Source organism: Jaculus jaculus, chromosome 1 (assembly GCF_020740685.1).
Source record: "Jaculus jaculus isolate mJacJac1 chromosome 1, mJacJac1.mat.Y.cur, whole genome shotgun sequence".
NCBI classification, from domain to species: Eukaryota; Metazoa; Chordata; class Mammalia; order Rodentia; family Dipodidae; genus Jaculus; species Jaculus jaculus.
In genome coordinates, this window is record NC_059102.1 from 14,515,773 (window position 1) to 14,535,681 (window position 19,909).

The 19,909-nt window shown below is 50.9% G+C and overlaps 1 protein-coding gene and 1 pseudogene across 1 annotated transcript in view; one reads left to right on the forward strand and one right to left on the reverse strand.

Moving 5' to 3' along the window:
- Nucleotides 1-19,909, reverse strand: part of Grk5 (G protein-coupled receptor kinase 5) — a 230,300-nt gene that overhangs the window by 32,833 nt on the left and 177,558 nt on the right. The window contains exon 4 of the mRNA XM_004659294.2: nucleotides 17,794-17,871. Within this exon, the coding sequence (XP_004659351.1) occupies nucleotides 17,794-17,871 (78 nt within the window). The remainder of the gene's footprint in view (nucleotides 1-17,793; nucleotides 17,872-19,909) is intronic.
- LOC123463336 lies at nucleotides 8,792-9,185 on the forward strand (annotated as a pseudogene).

Genomic DNA, 19,909 nt, shown 5'->3' on the forward strand with positions numbered 1-19,909 from the left:
AGAGGGACCGACCTGACAGTCACTGGCCCTGGGAGGCCTTCCCACTCATTCACACTTAGGATGTGCAAGAGGACTCCAGGGCCATGGCCACTCACTGTCCCTTAGGGAGCTGGGGAAGGGTGGACTGGTGTTTCTCTCGTGTCTCACAGAACGGAGCTTGGTGTGCAGTGAGAGTTCCGAACATGTTTGGAGATGGAACATTAAGGAGGTGGTGGATTTGACACTCGAATCCAGGTCAGCCTCGCTCCAGACCTGTTACTTCTCCACTCAGCTTGCAGCAACGAGTCAATGAAGCTCCCAGTTGCTGCTGAACATATTTGCTAGATACACATGTGGATGGGTACTGGCCTAGCATGTGCAAGGCCCTGGAATCCACACCTGCCATGCATAGCATTCAAAAACAAGGTTCTGGGCTGGAGAGATGGCTTAGCCACTAAGGCGCTTGCCTGAGAAGCCTAAGGACCCACGTTCTACTCTCCAGGTCCTACATAAGCCAGATGCACAAAGTGACTCAAGCGTGCAAGGTCACACATGCGTTCAAGGTGGTGCACGTGTCTGGAGTTTGACTGCAGTGGCTGGAGGCCCTGACACACAATTCTCTCTCTTCTCTTATTCATAAAACAAAAGGCCAATCCATTATGCTTGCCTCAAACAACAACAAGAAGAAAAACCCCACCAAATTTCTGGACTGGGGTGATGGTTCAGCTTGCTTGCAAAGCCTGTGGGCCAGGTGTGGTTTGAAGGTAACTAGATGCACGGTCTCTCATAGACTCAGGTTTTTTTTTTTTGTTTTTTTTTGGAGGTAGGGTCTCGCTTTAGCCCAGAGTTGACCCGGATTTCACTATGTAGTCTCAGTGTGGCATCAAACACACAGTGATCCTCCTACCTCTGCCTCACAAGTGCTGGGATTAAAGGCATGTGTCACCATGCCCGGCTTCAGGTGTTTTATTAAGCTTGTAACTTGGATCTCCAACTGCCTGGCTGGGGTCACAGGGTTGGGGGAGGGGGAGGTGGATTTTGAAGTCCAGTCCTAAGATGTCACTGAGGGTGGATCTGAATTCCAGTCCAAAGGTGTGCAGAGCAGTCTGAGCTCTGGGGGTGGTGGTGGCGGGGGGGGGGCGGTGCAGCTTGCTGTACTTTTGTTTTTGCTGGCTGTTTGGCTGTTTCTCTCTGCTGGGATGTATGGGAGTCAGCTTCTTCTGCCACACATGGAATCCCCCTCGGATCTGTAAGCTGAATAAATCCCATTCCTCCCAGAAACTGTTATCTATTTGGAAGTTTATCCCAGCATCACAAAGCTGTCTAATCCACTAGGGCTCAATTCCTAAGTAAGCCAGGTAAAGCCAGAAGCACAAAGTGGCACGTGCATCTGGAGTTCATTTGTAGCAGCAGCAAGAGGCCCTAACATGCCCATTCTCTCCCTCTCCCCTCCCTGCTTTCTCACAAATTCATTCATTTATACATATACACACAAATGCACGTACATATTTAAAAAAAAAACAAGAAACAAAAAATGTTCTCTTTGGTCCCCAAAACCTTTGTGGGGCCATCTGGCCCACTTCTGCCTCGGTGATAAGCCAGGCCAGTTTTCTCAGTCAGAACCAGATGGAGTCAAGGTGAGACTCAGGAAGACACTGTGGGCTGGAGGCCCGCACAGAGTGCCTCGGGACGTACCTCCCGGCTTCAGAGACCCCCAGCCATGCATCTCATGGTTTCATTTGATGATATGAGGAGCCCCCCTGCTTTCCAGGAACTCCCCCTTTGTTTCAGCAATCGGAAGATAATACCCTGCCACTTGCTGCCAGGAATCTGGAGAGCAGGGCGCGGAGGGCTGGCGCCGGTGGGCGTTCGGGGGCTCGTTCTAATGCAGACTCCTGCCACGACGTTGGACATGCTGCCCAGTCGCAAGCAGAAGACAAAGGGAAACATTGGTGGAGCGTGGCTGTGGGACAGCATTTCCTTCCTTAGGGGGTGATTTAGGGTCTGGCTGACAGGAAGAAAAAAGGCCATTCTTCCACCTTTTTAATCAAAACCTCAGGGCCATGTGTTAAAGCTGCCGCTGGCCGCCCTCAAGTCCGTCTGGAGCAGTTCCTCTCCGTTCACGGCTGGGCAGAGATGCAACGCGCAGCCCCAAACAAGCACAGATCAAAGGAGAGAGGAGGGTCTTGTTGTCCAGATCACGGGGGAGGCATAAATCAGCCCAGCTCGGGAGCAAAGCACCCTCCTCACTGGGCCTAAAGCCACAGTTAGCACAGCAGGTGGACTGCAAGGCCAGAGGCCCTTGGAATGGAAGCAGGGAAAATAAGCCTTCCCCCTCTGGCAGCCCGTCACATTGCTTAAGATCTATCGGAGGTGACACTCACTGCTTGCCTCGAAGGTGGGCAAGGTCTCTCCAGTCAGGAATAGAAGTACCGGAAGCAAAAGAATCCTAGGTGCCGCTGGGGGGCCGGGGGGGGGGGGGGGAAGGCACGAAGAGATGGCTCAGTGGTTAAGGCACTTGCCTGCAAAACCTAATGACCCAGATTCAGTTCCCCAGTACCACATAAAGCCAGAGGCACAGCGGCAAGGGCGCCAGGAGTGTGTTTGCAGCAACTGCGGGCCCTGGAGTGCCTATTCTCTCTCTGTCTCTCTTGTCTCTGTCTGCTTGCAAATATATATATATATATATATATATGTATATATTTGGTTTTTCCATGTTTCAAGGTAGGATCTGACTCTAGGTCAGGCTGACCTGGAACTGCCAGAGAGCCTCCTACCTCTGCCTCCCAAGAACTGGGATTATGCACTACCACGCCTGGCAAAAATACGTACTTAAAAAAACAGTGATCCTAAGCACCGACTCCACCTGCTCTAGCATTCAAGGGGGAGCAGGAAGCGGGTGTCAGCGGGTTGGCATGGCCACAGACGCTGCAAGTGGAAGGACCCCGGCCTCCAAAGCGCCAGGGATTTTTTTTTTGCGATTTCCTGTCTCATCCTCAATATTTACTTGCGCACATAAATATGTTCTCCTTCCTGTCTTCTTTCTTTTCTTTCTCTTTCTGAGATAGGATCTCGCTATGCAGCTAGCCTTGAACTCATGGTGATCCTCCTGCCTCATCCTTGCAGGTACTGAGATTAAAGGCAGGCACCACTATGTCCAGCTGCTATTGTCATATAAGCTCCATTATTATGACATTATATAAGCTTCAGCCCCCACAAGACATCAATCTCATGGAATCTTCTCCGGAGGACCTCCCGGGACCCACCTCCTGCCTCAGAGGCCAAGCCTCTGGGAAGATGTGCCTGACCTGGCACCTTTCTCTGTACTCATTGCACGGTTGGTGGAGGAGGTCAATACTTGGACAGTGTGTTGGGGAGCATGGCAAGGTCCTGCACGGGCCCTTAATTCCATCATGATGCAAGGGCACTCCATGCCTCTTGCAACTGTCTGACTCTCTGGGTGGTGGGCCTGGGGAAAGCTTGGGATTCTGCCGGGCCAAGATGAGAACTGTACTTGTAAGCAGAGACAGAGACATTGCTGTGACCAGTCAGAGCTTCTCCCACTAGGGCCTGAGCCAAGTCAGTCCACCAGATACCCTGGGTGTCCATCCTGTGTCCAAGTCATGGGCTCCAGCCCAAGAACCCAAAGGCCAACTCAGTTGGTCAGAGGATAGAGTTCAAGGCCAGTGAGTGCTGTGGGTGGCCAAGTGTGGGCAGACTTCCAGTCCTCAGGGAGACAGGGTGGCTCTGTAGCCGAGGCAAGGGTTGACAAAGGCTGCGGGAGAATGTGTTGGTCAGGCAGTAAGGAGGTCCTTCCAGCTCATGACTTCTGGAGTCAGCACACTGAGAAACCTTCCAAAACTGGGGCTCTGGAAGAATTCATTTTTTCCTTAAGGCAAAACTGATGCTTTTCTGGGTAACTTTCATGGGGTAGGATGGCCCGTGAGAACCCCAACAGATAGCAGCGACTGGAGTAAGGGGCTCAACACCAGAAGTGCAGGCAGTTAGCCCTGCTGCTGGGATTGGGGCCCATGCTGATCTGGCCATGGGGCCAAGGCGCCCCTTGGGTCAGCAATGTGGAGTCCCATAACCCTTGAGAAACATACATGGCCTTGGAGAAGGGGAATTGGGCTCAACAGACCTAGCCTTCATTTCTTTGCTGTTCATGTGGCTTCACAGAAATCAGCACAAAGGATTCTTAAGCTCTGCAAAGAGAGAGAGGGCATTTTACGTGATATCAGGACTTCGAGAAGTGGGGGAGGAGGGGACCTGGAAGCCGGACAGCTCTAATGAGAAGGAAAGGAAACCACAGTGACCCTAACCCTGACCTCAACCCTTTACGTCAAAAGCAAAAGACGATAATTAACAAAAATGGGATATGCCAGACATGGAGCGAGGGGCCGACATGGCTCTGTCGATTTGATAATCCCTAGTCGTGACCTGGGCACCCCAAGTGTGCAACCAGAGACGAGGCACTGTTTACAGTGGCTGTAAACGCAGGCCCTGAGCAGCTGCTGGGCCAGAAGGCATTTGCCCCAGATAATGGTCCGCATCCAGCCAGCTCTGTTTGGGCTCCTGCCACCAGATGCAGGTACTTTGCAAGTGACATTCTGGTCCCAAGGGGCTGAGGTACAGGATGCTCAGGACAGGCGAGATCACAGCTGGCCAAATTTTCTGTCCTACGGACCCTTCACTGGCCTCTAGTTCCATAGCTCCTCAACCAACTTCCATTTGAAACTGGACTGGATTTCTCACCAGTGAAGATTTTTATTCTACGGTACTTGGAATAAAGGCAGCACAAGATCCTCCTCAGATCCAAAGAATTCAAGCAGAACTCCCGTCCCCTTGAGATGCCATGTCTCTGCCCGAGGCCCACAGATGAGAAGGGTCACACAGGGTGCCAGCTAAGCACAGGCACCATAGGAGCTGTTACATCTCGCCCACCCAAGAGAGCTGGGGCCAGGAACGCCCCAGGAAGCCTGTGTGGCTGGTCTCTGTCGCCAGCCATTCCAGAAAGGAGTTCTGCGCAGGAAACACACACACACACTGAGAAGAACAGGGGTCACGGGGAAGAGCTGGCTCCACTGCCATCAAAGGGACATCTAAGTTTCTGACCTGGAAGGTCACCAGAAAGGAAAGGGAGCCTGAGGGGCCTGCCTCAGCCTGTCTGCTAGGAGGAGCCCCAGCCGGGCACATCAAGGAGCTGAACTGAACTCAGCAGGCAGACAAAAGACAGTTTCCAGGAAAGGTTGGTCAGGGTGTGTCTACGTGAAAGACAGTTCCAGTCATGCCACAGGCTGCGCAAGGAGCCTGTGACGTGAGGAGACACGGGGTTGAGTGGGGGACCAGGCGGGACGCAGCCAGTATGTAAGCTTTCGTCAGCAGTCCACGTCACCTCGCCCTGTCACACTACTGGCTACCCCCTGGGAAGCTGGTTCAGGGAGAAATTTTCTTGCTGGTGAAGTGCTGAGAAGACCACACAGTGGAGGAAAGACCACCAGCTCCAGCCTTGTCCAGACTGGGGTGAGGTCCCAGCCTCACTCTTGTTTCTTTCACATGGTAAAATATAAAAGTGGCATTTTAACTATTTTTAAGTGTACAGTTCAGTGGTATTGAGTTCACCATGCCAACCATCTTTCCCTCACATTTTTTCACCCCCAAACAGAAATTCGGTACCCATTAAGCAATAGTTCCCCATTTTTCTACTCTCACTAGCCCTGGTAACCTCTACAGATTTCCCTGCCTTGGGCATTTCCTGCTAGTGGGGTCATACACTATGTCTGGCCTCTTGCTGAGCATGACGCTGTCAAGCTTCCCCCACGTGGCAGCATGCACGAGAACTTCATTTCTTTTTACAAACTGAATAATATCCCATTGAATGAATAAGCCACATTTTGCTTGTCCATTCATTTGTTAATGGACACTTGGGTTTTCCCCACCTAATGTGAACAATGCTACGATGAATATTTGCATACAAAAACTATTTGTGTACCTATTTTCAATTTTCCCTGATTCGCTATTACTAGCTACAGAATACGATGCTGCCGGGTGTGGTGGCACACACTTTACTCCCAGCACTTGGGAGGCAGAGGTAGGACTACACAGAGAATTCTAGGTCAACCTGGGCTTGAGTGAGACCCTACCTCAAAAAAAAAGGGGGGGGGTGGAGGTATGGCTTAGTGGTTATGGTGCTTGCCTGCAAAGCCAAAGGACCCAGGTTCAATTCCCTAGGACCCACATAAGCCAGATGCACAAGATGGTACATGCTTCTGGAGTTCATTTGTAACAGCAGGAGGTCCTGGCGCCCGCTGTCCCTCTCTCTCCCCCCCTCTCTCTGTCTCTCTCTCATGCATCTGGAGTTTGTTCATAGCAGCTAGAGGCCCTGGCACACCCATCCTCTCTCTCAAATAAACAAATACAAATAAAACTTTAAAAAATTTAAAACACGAATAAAAAAGAATAAATATGATGGCCCATGGTAAAATGGAGATATCACATTTTCTACTCAGAACTGTAAGGAAGAAGGAGCTAAAAATGTAAATGCAGTGTACAGTGGATACTAAATTAATGTTATTCTTTCCCTCTTCCTATATGAATACTCACTTTAGGTTAAAAAAAAAAAAGTACAAGAGTTAATGATTCAGAGCTTACGTGGAGGAATAGGACCAGCCACCTCCCAGGCTCAGCTCAGGCACTACAAACATCTTGGTATTCAGATACTTATTGGCTCAAAGAAGAGCAAAGTGGGAAAAAGTCTAGCCCAGCTGAAGGCCAGAAATGGCAGAAGAGGAAAACCAAGTTTGGCAAAGTTTCTTCTGAAGCCTTCTCTTCATGTTGCTAGCGTGAAGCTGTGGAACGTTCTAGGCTCCTCTTCTAAGCTGTGTGACCTGGTGGGTCCAGTCCCTCTCTGGGCCTCAGTTTCTTCATGGAGGAAATGAAGAGTCTCGCTTAGCCCAATGGTTTTCAATCTGGGTTCTATAGGACCTTAACTGTTCTCATGCTCAGCCTGAGAAGGGGGAGGGATGCCCGGTCCGCCACTGCAGAGCTGCCTTCTCCGACTGCACACTGGAAACTGGGAGGTAGAACGGCCGGCGAGGCCCTGGGCTGGATGGTCACTGAGAGTTCCCCAGGATATGTGGACCATCCGGGGTGAACGTGGTTTTTTTTTTTTTTTAATACTTTTAGACAGATGTCATGAGGACAGGGAAACAGGGGATGTGAGACTTTGGACACACAGTAGTTGCCCAATATCTGCTGGCTCCTTTCATATAGCCCCAAGGCAGATAGTAAGAACAATGTTTGTTTTTTTTGAGGTAGGGTTTTACTCTAGCCCAGGCTGACCTGGAATTCAGTCTGTATTCTCAGGGTGGCCTCGAACTCACAGCGATCCTTCTACCTCTGCCTCCCGAGTGCTGGGATTAAAGGCGTGCGCCACCACGCCTGGCTACAAATACGGTTTTGTTTTCCAATGCTTCTGATACTCTCCAAAATGGAAGGAGAGGCTCACCCCACTCCCACCCCTCCAGGGCTACTTGAGGAACCCCAGCTGTCGAGGGTCCATCCCTAGGGACATGTCCAATCCCAAGTCCTAGCCTGGAAGCTAAGCAAGACAGGGCCTAGGTGGCAGGCAGAAGGGAGGCAGCTCCGAAAGTCCCTCTCTCAAGTTTCCTTTTCAGTCCTCTTCCGTCCCGAGTCTCTTCCCTGTGTTACAGCAGGAAGCCAAGCAGCCAAGGCTCATGACCCACCCATGCTCCGACCTAGCCAGACCCTTTGCTCAGACAAAAAAATGGATTCTGAGCTCATCAGACTTACTGACAAGAGGGAGGAGATCCATCCCAGTCGCTGGGAGATTAGGGCCAAGGCTCTCGGCATAGATGAAGGCCGGGGCCAGTGGCTAACGCACAAGTGCTTTGGAAGACCGGGCAGGTAGATGCTCTTGGTTGTCCTGGAGACCATGGGTTTTAGATGATGTGATAGTCTTGTTTCCTGGTCCGCTGTTATGTGAAGAGTCCCCACTTCACGGTTCCGCCACCACAGATGGAGCTGCTCTGCTCTGCCTTCCCCACCACGGTGGACGGAAGTCCCTTTGAAACCACAAGTCGAAATAAACCTCACCTCTCCTAAGTTGTTTTTGTCACGTATTTGGTCACAGGGATCCAAATGTAATGAATACAGGTTCTAAGGACACATGGCTAGAAGTGGGAAGAACTGGAATTCCATGTGGCCCTGAGGACAAAGAGCGAAGGCAAGTGATTGACCTGATGCATGGAGTTGAGAACATGCTTGCTGGGGCTTTTGCCAGGGGCCGGGCACTGCGGTGGTCTAGTAAGCAGCAGTTGGGGGTGGGGGAGAGACAGCTGGATGGAGAGAGCAAACTTGGATTTACTGTTTATTTCCACTCAAGATCTTTTTCTTTCTAAAAGGTGGATGTTTGCCCAGAGAGTCAAACAAGCCCTAGGAATTGCTTTCTTTTGTCCAGAAGTGAGCTGATGGGTCGTTTCCCCCACCACAGGAACAAACTTCCCTTTCTTACTCTCTCATTGTTTACAGAAACAAAGAGGCAGCCCTGGGTCTGCGGAGGACCCAGCAAACAACATCCTGCCTAAGGACCTTTGGTCAGAAGTGCACTCCAAGGCTGCCTGGCCTGGGCATTTCTAGCATCCCACAGAGGAACACACAATCCACCCAAGCCACCTGTTCACCCTTCCTGCTCAGGAAGAACCCATGCAGGCGCTCTCAGAGGAACTCCCCACCAAGGCTCGAGCTTCATGTTTAAGATCCAGTGATGGGTCCTTTCCTCTCGGCTGCGGCCATGCCACTCAGACTGAGGAAGACCCAGAAACTTTGGGGCCATGGGAGCCCCAGAAGCACCCAGGAGGTGATGCTGGTGGCACGCGTCACCATGAGACCCACTTCGACAAATGACATCCAGGTTACTTGAGAGAGCTGGTTGGAGGTATTACCATTTAAAGCAGGACCACAGCTTCTGCCCAAATGTCAGCCTTGACAGGCTGTGGACGCTGACCAGTGGACAGACATAGGTAAATGCTGCCAAAAACAAGCCTGGGCTTGCCCCATCATTCTTGTGTGACCAGGTTGCTACAACACTCCCTCAGCAACCCATCACCATGAAGGTCAAACTTTTCAGAAGAAGAGCTGAGGGGAAAATAAAGGGTGCTGAGGGTACCTATGTCTTAGTGGTTTGAAGCCACACAGGGAAGTTCATTGATTGATAACATACTTTTCTAAAAAAGAAAAATAATAATAAAATAAAATTAAGTACAGAATACAGTGACACTTCTCAGCAAAACCACAATGAAACTGGGAGCTACCAGCCAAGCCTCAGTCACTGGAGTTCCATCAACGGAGACCCAGTGGGACGGCCCAATCAACGTGAGTCACAGCAAAATGTCATATCATAAATGACAGTGGTGAAGCAAGTTACTCCATTTAACCCTGGCCCAACCACTGTGGCCTGGCTTCTCCTCAGCTGCCTGGCCTGCCCAGTGGGAACACCAACGCACATCTGTAAGAAGCCGGTGCGGTGCAGCGTTGGACTCCGAGAGCTTCCCTGGCTTGAGGATGCTGTCATGGCAACAGGAGAAGACCTGGGATGGTGATGGAGGACCAGGCCTGGCCCTCACCTTTCGCACAGACAGTACAACTTTGGTTTTCCAGAGTAAGAATGGCTCACAGAGTAGAATGGGCACCAGGGTTTGTTGAATTTGTCCCCAACACACACCCAACATTCCCTAAGAAACATAGGACTTCTCATAATGACAGGTAAGGCCAGGCAAAGACCAGACATTTGAAAATAAGCCATGCAGAAATGAAGTCTGAGTGTCACCAGTGAAAACACTTTGTGCTTGAAAAGACACCCTCAAGGATGTGAGGACAACCCAGGCACAGGGAAAACAGCTGCAAATCAGATTTGACAAGAGACTTGTATCCAGAGCACGGAACACCTGCAAGTCAGCATCAAAAAGACAAACAAACTTGATTTAACAATGAGCAGAAGATCTGAATAGACCCTTTTCAAAGTAGAAATACACACGGACAGCAAACGCAGTAATAGCCATCATTATCAGTTACTAGAGAACTACAGATCAAAATCACTCCAAGAAACCACTTCATACCTCACTACACAGATAAAATGAAAAAGACAGAAAATAACATGTATTGACAAGGATGTGGAGAAATCGGGACCCTCCACCAAAACACTGCTTGTGGGAATATAAAATGGCATAGCACTTTGGGAAAACGTTCGGAAGCTCCTCAGATGATTAAGCAGGTATTTCTTTTTCACTTATTTTATTTTATTTTTATTTTTATTAACATTTTCCATGATTATAAAAAAAAATCCCACGGCAATTCCCTCCCCCACCTACTTTCCCCTTTGAAATTCCATTCTCCATCATATTACCTCCCCATCTCAATCATTGTACTTATACAGTATCAACCTATTAAGTACCCTCCGTCCTTCCTTTCTCTTCCTCTTTTTCACTTTTTTAATTCTATCTTTTTGAATTTTTATTTTATTTCTTTGAGAGAGAGAAAGAGTCAGACAGATGGACAGAGAGAATGGGCGCACAGGGCCTTCAGTCGCTGTAAGCAAACTCCAGACACATGCACCACCTTGTGCATCTGGCTTACGTGGGTCCTGGGGAATCGAACCTGGGCCCTTTGGCTTTGCAGGCAAATGCCTTAACCGCGAGCCATCTCTGCAGCCCTAAACGGGTATTTCTGTAAGACCTAGGCAACTCCACTCCTATAGCTATATTCAAGAGGTGAAAACAGGGCTGGAGAGATGGCTTAGCGGTTAAGCGCTTGCCTGTGAAGCCTAAGGACCCCAGTTCGAGGCTCGGTTCCCCAGGTCCCACGTTAGCCAGATGCACAAGGGGGCGCACGCGTCTGGAGTTCGTTTGCAGAGGCTGGAAGCCCGGGCGCGCCCATTCTCTCTCTCTCCCTCTATCTGTCTTTCTCTCTGTGTCTGTCGCTCTCAAATAAATAAATAAAAAATTTAAAAAAAAAAGAGGTGAAAACAAGTGTACATGAATGTTCACAGTAGCATGACTCATCTCCAGTGTCCATCACCTGATGAGAAAATTAACCTGCGGCACAGCCACACAAAGGAATGCTGCTCAGCTACCAAAAGAGAAAGAGTGGACATGTGCCGCTGCGGATGAGCGCTGAAGAGCCTGCGCCGCGAAGGCGGCAGAGACAGAAGGCCGCACGCCGCGTGGCGCTCCGTGCGCACGATGGGGTGTCTACAACAGGTCTGTAGACATGAAGCAAATAAGGGGACACCAGGGACTGGAAGAAGGAGCACTAGGAGCGACTGCTAAAGGGTATGGGATGTCTTCTTAGGACAATAAAATTTCCTGGCAGCAGACAGGAGTGATGGTTAATGACTTTTTTTTTTTTTAATTTTTAAAATTTATTTTATTTATGAGAGAGAGAGAGAATTGGTGTGTCAGGGCCTCCAGCCACTGAGAGTGAACTCCGGACATGTGCCCACGCATGATCTTGTGCACATGCATCAACTTGTACATCTGGCTTACGTGGTTCTGGGGAGTCAAGCCTGGGTCCTTAGACTTCATAAGCAAGTAATCTTAACTGCTAAGCCAGCTCTCCAGCCTGACTTAAGTTTTTTTAATCAAGGGATTGTATAATTTTTTTTTGTTTTGTTTTTAGAGGTAGGGTCTCACTCTAGCCCAGAATGACCTGGAACTCACTAGGTAGTCTCAGGGTGGCCTCAAACTCATGGCAATCCTCCTACCTCTACCTCCTGAGTGCTGGGATTAAAGAGCGTGCGCCACCACGCCCGACAAGGGATTGTATACTTTAAACAGATACATTTTATATTGTGCAAACTTGACCTCAATAAAGCTAGTATTTTCTTTAAACGACATCTGCAGTGCTACAGAGTACGGTTTTCAGACACGCTTATTTTTCTTATCATAATCGAGTATTTCTCGGTCTACTCTAGCTCCGAGGGACCCTCCCCTCCTCTCTTTCCCCTCCCATCACTTCCGGTCTTCAGGTCCAGATCGCTACAGAGCCCAGCACACGTATCTGATCGGCTGTGGGCTCTCTGGACAGCTCCTCTGAGCAGACAAGCCTGGGAACAAGGATGGGACATGCCGTGCTCATTCACAACCAGCCCGAGACAAGTCCACCACACAGGCCAGAGATACAGTTTGTATGTATGTTGAGGGATCAGGACACAGGGAGGAAGTTGTAGTGGGCGCATGCAATCTTCCGGTTCTCTACATTCCCTAGACTTCTTTCCTGACCGATGATCCTGAGGGCAAGTGCAACGTGTCACTTTCAGTTCCAGTCAAAAACTGCTGTACCTCCACACCCCCACCCCCCACTGCTGTGTAGGAGTGGCCATGGGACAGCGTGTTCCAGAAGGCAGGAGGGGCTGCAAAACCAGACAACACCCCTTTATCCTCAGAGAAGCACCCAGATAACTTTGGGCCTAATCTGTGTAGCAAAAGGAAATACACCATTGTATGAACACCTGAGATTGGGGGGAACGTGGCAGCTGGTGTTCATTATTCTAATACATTGCTTTTGAATGAATGAGTCCAACATTGCCAGGGAGTCCTCTCCAGCAGGGGCCCTTGGACCCTCTGAGAAAGGAAAGGAAGGCGGGGGACAGCTGCTGCCGACTCGGGGTCTAGATGCACCTGCCACTGGTTTGTGACCTTCGCCCCAGCTCCACGCTTGGACAGGTGAAATCGAAGGTGGCTGGAGGTTTAGTTACTTTCTCAAGGGCAAGTCACTAGTTTTGAACCTAACTGGCACACTCAGCCTGTGTGGGTGCTGCGAAGGGATGGGGCTACAAGCCTTGGACAGGTGGAGGCCGTTCTTGGGTCTCTAGTAGCTTCCTAAACCCCACTCTTGGCTAGGACCCAAAGCAAAGCTGACCCCTGGGGGAGGGGGGAAGAGCCACAGGACTTAGGCTTTACCCCACGGGAGCAGAAGCTCTGAGCTAGGCTTTGAGGAGTGGCTCCTGGCAGTCAACAGCATTCCAGCAAACATACAATGACACCTGGGAATGAAAGAGCCAGCTACTACGCAGAGACGCAAGGGGCCGATGAAGTGAAGTTTCAGGAGTACCCCGATCCAACTGGCACTGAGTGAGAGAGGGTGCCTAACACCCTGGGGCAGCACACACAGAACAAAGGCTGCCACCCGCAAGTAAGCTAGTCACCCGGCCCTGCAAGGGTGAAGGGACTACCTGTCACCTGAACCACAGTCACACAACCCTCCCCGTGGAGGGCCTCCACCCCCTCAGAGATCCCTTATGAAAACCAGGGAGTCGCCTTCGAATCCTGCCCTTTCTCCTTCACACACCATAGCCGACCAATGGCCCGGGCACCCTCTACTTACTTAACAGTTCTCACAGCCTGGCACTTCCCCACACCCACAGCTGCCACTCAGCGTAGGCCACTGTCCCCCACAGTTCCTGCTGCTCGGCAGCTCCTGAGATGGCTTCTCCAGTCCCTCCTCCTCCCTTCTCATTCCTCCAGAGATGTGGTCCTAAAATGCAAGCTGTGTTCAAAGCCTTGGAGGTTCCATAATGCCACCAGGGTGGTACCAAGCTCAACAGGGTTTCCTAGTCCTAGTCTCAAAGGGTCATTCTCCTACCAGCCCCTCCCCCTACACTGAAAAGCCACACCCCGAACCTCTATAGCCTTGGCGCTGTGGGCAATTTGCGACAAGGTCATGCTTCAAGGTTGGGACACCGCGGGTACGTAAGAGGCTCAGTAGGACCCCGTCTTCTGTTTGGTGCTGGTTAACACTGTCCCCCAGCCACACGCATGCACTGCGCCAACTGCAACTGCAGTCTACGTGGTGGTCTGGTGCCCCTGGGGAGCAGAGCACCTACTTCTGGGCACTCTTGTGTGTGGAAAGTCCTTCCCCTTGCTGTCTTTTCTACCCGGCATCCTCTTCTTATTTCAGATCTGCTTCAGCACTGTGGCCTCCGGGAAGCCTCCCCGAGCTCGCCCAGGCTGGGCTGAACAACTTCTCAGGACCTACTTCCCAGCACAGGTCATGTGCCATTGCTGCCCCACTGTACCCCGTGCTTATCTGCTTACGTATGGTCCTTGGCTGTGTGGGATGCACGCGTCAGAACCCTGCCTTGGAGCATGGAAGCCTGTCCACAGAACAGGCCATTCAGAGCTCCGGGTCAGAGCGACAGACCCTGGCCAAGAGGCAGAGGGGCCCTGTGCAGTGGGAGACGGAAGGGCCGGGCAAGCGCAGGCGCAGGAGCGACAGCGATGTGGCATCGCCTGCCGGGGAACAGCCTGGGCGAAGGCTGGCATGGCCCGCCCACCAAGAGGGGCCTGGGAAGTGGCAGGACCGGAGCCTAGTGTGGCTGCCGGGAAGTGACAGGGAAGAGGAGGTTGGAGAACAGGCGGCATGGTCTTGGCAGTCCTTGCATGTACTCTGCAGCCCCAGGAGTGTTTAGCAGGACATGAAATGGAAAAAGAAAGTTTTGTGGTCAAGTAAGTGTGGGAAATGACTTGTTAGCAGTTAAACATGTTCCCTCATTGCAGAGCTTCTTAGAGCCTTCAATATGCTTCCCATGCTGGGAAGATATGACATGCAGCACTTTTGATACACTATTAAATTAGTCATAAAGAATCCTACCAAAACAAAACAAAACAAAACAAAACAAAACAAAACAAAACAAAACAAAACAAAACAAAAAACTGATCAAGCCTAACACACAAGTTGCATCTCAAGGAACGGCCCAAGGCCAGGCTGATCTGGGTTCGGGGACAGTGACTGGGGTACCAGTCCCCCCGGCCAACCTTTGTTCCTTTGCACCTGGGCCTCTGCAAAGCCAGGCAGGCTCTGAGCAAGCTCCTATGGGGAGGGCAGTGCAAAAATTTATTGTAGGAAAACAGGAGACCCAGGGGATGGCCTCCCCTAGGCCCCCAGGCTGCAACAGATGGTGTGGTTTAACTTTCAGAAATTGAGGAGTACTTAAAGGAAAAAATGTTGGCAGGCACCAAGGCACTTGTAAAGCCATCTGAACTGATGGGAAGAGTCTGAGCCTCATGTCTCTGGGAGACCAAGGGAGCCTCTGCAGAGGTAGGGAGGCTAGGGGATACAGATGCAGGTCTTTGGGCAGAGACTTCTGGAAGGGGTGGGGGCGGGGCAGGAAAGTAAGAGGGGCGCAGCCCCAGTGCTTGCCCATACCTGGGACCACACAGCCTACTCATGCAGGGCAAAGGGAGGCAGGAGGGCACTGACAGGGGAGGGTTGCGACACTGCATCAGGAGAAAAGATCAAGAACACCAGGATCACCCAGACTGGGCCCAAGGACCAGCCTGGCCACTTAGGCCTGGGAGGTGTCGGCTCTGGAGCGCTGGTGAGGACCTCAAGCTTGGGTCCCACACAGCGGGGTCTCTGTGCCAATTGGCTGCTGTTTTTTGGTTTTTTTTTTTTGAGGGGGGAGGGCAAGGACGGCAGTCTCAAAGGGGCCACAGATGGAGAGCTACCAGGCCTGGTACAGTCATGGCGAGAAGATGGATGGGTAGAAGGCAGGACACATGTGTTACTCAGCTCTGTGGGCCATGAATGAGCAGGGCCACTATCCACACAGATTATCCCAGTGGGCCTGGCCCATGCAAAGCTCAGCCAGAGAGCTGTTGGCATCACCATCCCTGTAGGACACTTCTCTCCTCGGGATCACCTTCTCTGGGCTCAGAGCACCACATTATACACAGATTATTCATTTTGTTTTGGTGGTCAGACGATGAGAAATGCAGCCGCCTTCAGCTTCATCGTATGTCACCCGTGGTAACCGTAGGTGAACGGGGACCCTGCTCAGGATGAGTCACCTTTAACCACTTGCACCCGGAGGGTCACAGATGCCAATAGCGTGTGCGGAATGATGCGAGGCAATGTCATGTACTGGCTCAAAGACGGACAGGGTAGCCATGTTGTCCGGGGCGCACCCTGGCTAGAGTGAGCTAGCCTGTTTTGCCCTGGGAGGCATTGACAGACATTAGCTCTGTCCGTTCAGAAAAAGACTGGGGATGCCTGAAGTCTGCATAAACGGAAGTGTGTGGTTAGGATGGAAGAGGAAGAGCTTGGGAGCAGCAAGGAAATGACAACCAGCCCATGTCCACTGAGGGTGGACAGTGGGCATCTGTATGTGACAAGGCTCTACTATCTGAGCGTGAAGGTGGGCTTTACCTTGTGATGGCCACACAAACACACCTGCTGAGGACAGACACCAAGTGTGGGGCAGACTGGTTGCTGGGACCTTGTCCTGCGGGTGTGGGTGACCCTGTCCACTGTCAACCTGGGACATCCTGCCAGGGGCCTGAGCAGAATGGTCACTGGGCCCAAGGGTCACACACAAAGCTGTACACATGGTGCAGAACTGATCTCTGGCTTTCATGGCCTACACCATGTGGGTCAGGAAGAAAAGGCACTTTCACCCCAAAATTTTATTTATTTACTTGGGTGGGGGAGAGGCAAGATAGAGAATGGATGTGCCAAAGCCTCCAGCTGCTGTAAACCAACTCCAGACATGTGTGCCATCTTGTGCATCTGGCTTTCCGTGGATACTAGGGAATCGAATCTGGGTCCTTTGGCTTTGCAGGCAAGTACCTTAATGCTAAGCCATCTCTCCAGTCCCAGAAGCCACTTTTTTTTTTTTTGAGGTAGAATCTCACTCTAGCCCAGGCTGACCTGGAATTCACTATAGAGTCTCAGGGTGGCCTCAAACTCACGGCGATCCTCCTACCTCTGTCTCCCGAGTGCTGGGATTAAAGGCGTGCACCACCATGCCCAGCTAAGAAGCCACTTTTTAGAAAGGGAAAGAAAGTGAGGTTGGGCATGGTGGTACATGCCCAGGAGGCTGAGGTAGGATGATTAAATGTCTAAGACCAGTTTAAGCAACATAGTGAGTTCCTGGTCAGCTTAAACTAAAAAGTGATACTCTGTCTCCAAAACAATTAAAAAGGTGAGAGTGGAAAAAGGTCCAGTAAAGGAAAGGCAGCTCCACCAAGTGGTTAGGTCAGCTGGGACCAGAACATGAAGTGGGTGCAGAGTACATTTCTCTGTCGTGTTGGGTCAAGAGGAGGTGGGTATCCGGGAGACTACTTGCAAGGGCTCTTAGAGCAGTCTAGCTCTGGTTCCTTCGACTATCGGGTGGGTGCTAAGATAGGATCAAGGTGCCCCCTTGCCCTCCAGTATTCTCTAGAACACTTCAAAATTCTCAACAGTCTCTTGTGTGCACCCATGTGGCTTGCTCTGCCTCTCCCTCCTGGTCACTCCTGGCCCTGCATCTTCCTTCCTGACCTGAGCCACCCCTCCTAAGACCTTTCCTCTGGGTACCTTCAACCCCAGCTCCACCAGACCTCTCCTGTTCTGTCCACCTGTGTGGGTGTGGGCAATAGACAGTAGGAGGGTCCTTGACTAGACCAGGCCCCAAGGTCCCCATGCCAGATCAGCCTCCTCTTGCTCTGTGGGTCTGGGGTCTCTTCTGCACAAAGATGTAAACTGTGGTTCTCTGGAGACCACAGGCAGCCACCATCCTTGTACTTCAGGGCTTCTCACACATTCCTGGACAGGGCCTCCCATTCACTCTGCTGTGGGGTTTATTTTTGTTTTCTTGAGGTAGGGTCTCACTCTAGCCCAGGCTGACCTGGAGTTCACTATGGAGTTTCAGAGTGGTCTCGAACTCACAGCGATCCTCCTACCTCTGCCTCCCGGGTGCTGGGATTAAAGGCGTGCGCCACCACGCCCGACTGCTGTAGGGTTTGTGAGGACTCTTACCTTTGGTGTGAGGAACTTGTTTATAACTTCCTTCCCTTTCTCTCCCAGTTTTTCATCTGGAGTAACTTCATACTCTGCCTACAATGGAACAAGAACAAGGACAATAACCATTTTGCTTCCACCTTTGTATAGTCACAGAGCCTTCAGGGAAGATCCTTTGGAGACCATCTGGCCAACCCTCCTCCTTCTACAGGACAGTAATCTGATGCCCGAGAGAGACCTGGCCAAAGAGCCCAATGTACAGTTAAAACATTCTGCATCCACCGCGACGGACCCGGCAAATGATGGTCTGAAACTATAAGTTAAAATAAATCTCTCCTCCTTTAAAGAGCAGTTTTCTCAAATACAAAGGGACATAAACATTTTTCTGGATGTTCTTATCAAAGCCTGAAAAAAACTCGGGTAGTGCCACTGCTGTTTTTTATCTTTATTTATCTGTAAGAATGGGAGGGGGGGGGGAGAAAGGGAGGGAGAGGGAGGGGGAGAGACAGGGCACCCCAGGGCCTCAAGCCACTGCAAACGAATGCCATGTGCATGCGCATCCGGCTTTAAGTGGGCATTGGGGAATCTAACCTGGGTTCTTAGGCTTTGCAGGCAAGCGCCGTAACTGCTGAGCCATCTGTCCAGCTCTGCTGTTTTGCTTTTTATTTTTTTTCAAGGTAGGCTCTCACTCTGGCCCAGGCTGACCTGGAATTCACTATGTAGTCTCAGGGTGGCCTGGAATTCATGGTGATCCTCCTATCTCTGCCTCCTGAGTGCTGGGATTAAAGGCATGTGCCACCACTCCCGGACTTTTTTTTTTTTGGGGGGGGGCTGTGTTGCTTCTTAAGGGAGGAAGAATTATCGTGGCTCACAGTTTTAAATGGTAGATTCCACCATGGTAGGGAAGACACAGCAGAGTTCATGGCGGCAAGACAGGGTGACCCGGGCTCCTCATTAGCAGATGAAGAGGAGAGCTCAGGACAGAAGTACAGACAGTCTGTAATCCACCTGACAGCCTGTGCCAGCCGGTAAGGCCCTACATCCCAACATTCTGTCACCTCCCAAGAGAGTCATCAGCTGGAGACCCAGTGTTTCACTCAGTCCTGTGGGGGGACATTTGACATCCAAACCATAGCATGCTACCGCTGGCCTCCATGGGCTCACGGCCATCTCCTACAGCAACATGCATCCAGCCCAGCTTCCAGCGTCCCCACAGCGTTAGTCTCAATACCATTCAAAAGTCCAAAGTCTTTTTTGAGACCAAAGGCAAACTATTATCTGTGAGCCCCTATAAAATCAAAAATCCTGTTTCCTTCTTCTAATATATGGCGGCAGAGGATAAGCATTCCCATTCCAAGAGGGAGGAGCAAGGGAAAGCTGAACCAAAGCCAGACCGGGCAAACGCCAAGCCCTACAGGGCCATGTCTAACATCCGGGGCTTGTGGTGGCGTCGTGTGGGCTTCAACACAAAGGCTTGGTCAACCCCACCTCTACGCCTCTGCCATCAGTAGCACACAGGCATTAGCCTGTGAGGGCTTCCTTACGGGGACACCAGCCCTGTCACATGTTGCCTGACTTCATCAGCTTTTGTCTGGAACCCTGGTCAAAACCTCCACAACAAGAGCACTCTCGCTTGACTATGCCATCAGCAGCAAGTAGAGCATGCTTCAGGTTCCACTGTCAGCTCAAGATGGACCAGAACCCCGCATCTCGCCTCTCAGCGTCCGCACAGATGAACCCGGAAATATTCCCTTAGCTAGTTCTGCTTGAGCGGGTATCCTGGAGGCTCTGTCTTCTAAATGCACTGTTTCCCCCTCATACTCTCCTTTCAGATGAATTTGCATTTTGTGCCTTGGAGTGGGGGGTATCTCACCTGGAAGTCCCCTATTGTCCCTGCACAAGGCACTGATCTCTATAACAACCAGGGCCACTTTATCCTTGATTTTGTCTGTGCCTGCTTTGTAGCCAAACAAAACATTTTCACATCTCTCTGCTCTACTTTTGCTTTGAATTGTTACTATAAATCTGCCTAAAAGCAGTGAGTAGTAACAGAGCCATGGCCTGAATGATGTACTGTATTGCGATTTCTTCTACCAAACAAACTAGTCTATTACTTTCTAATTCACTCTCACTC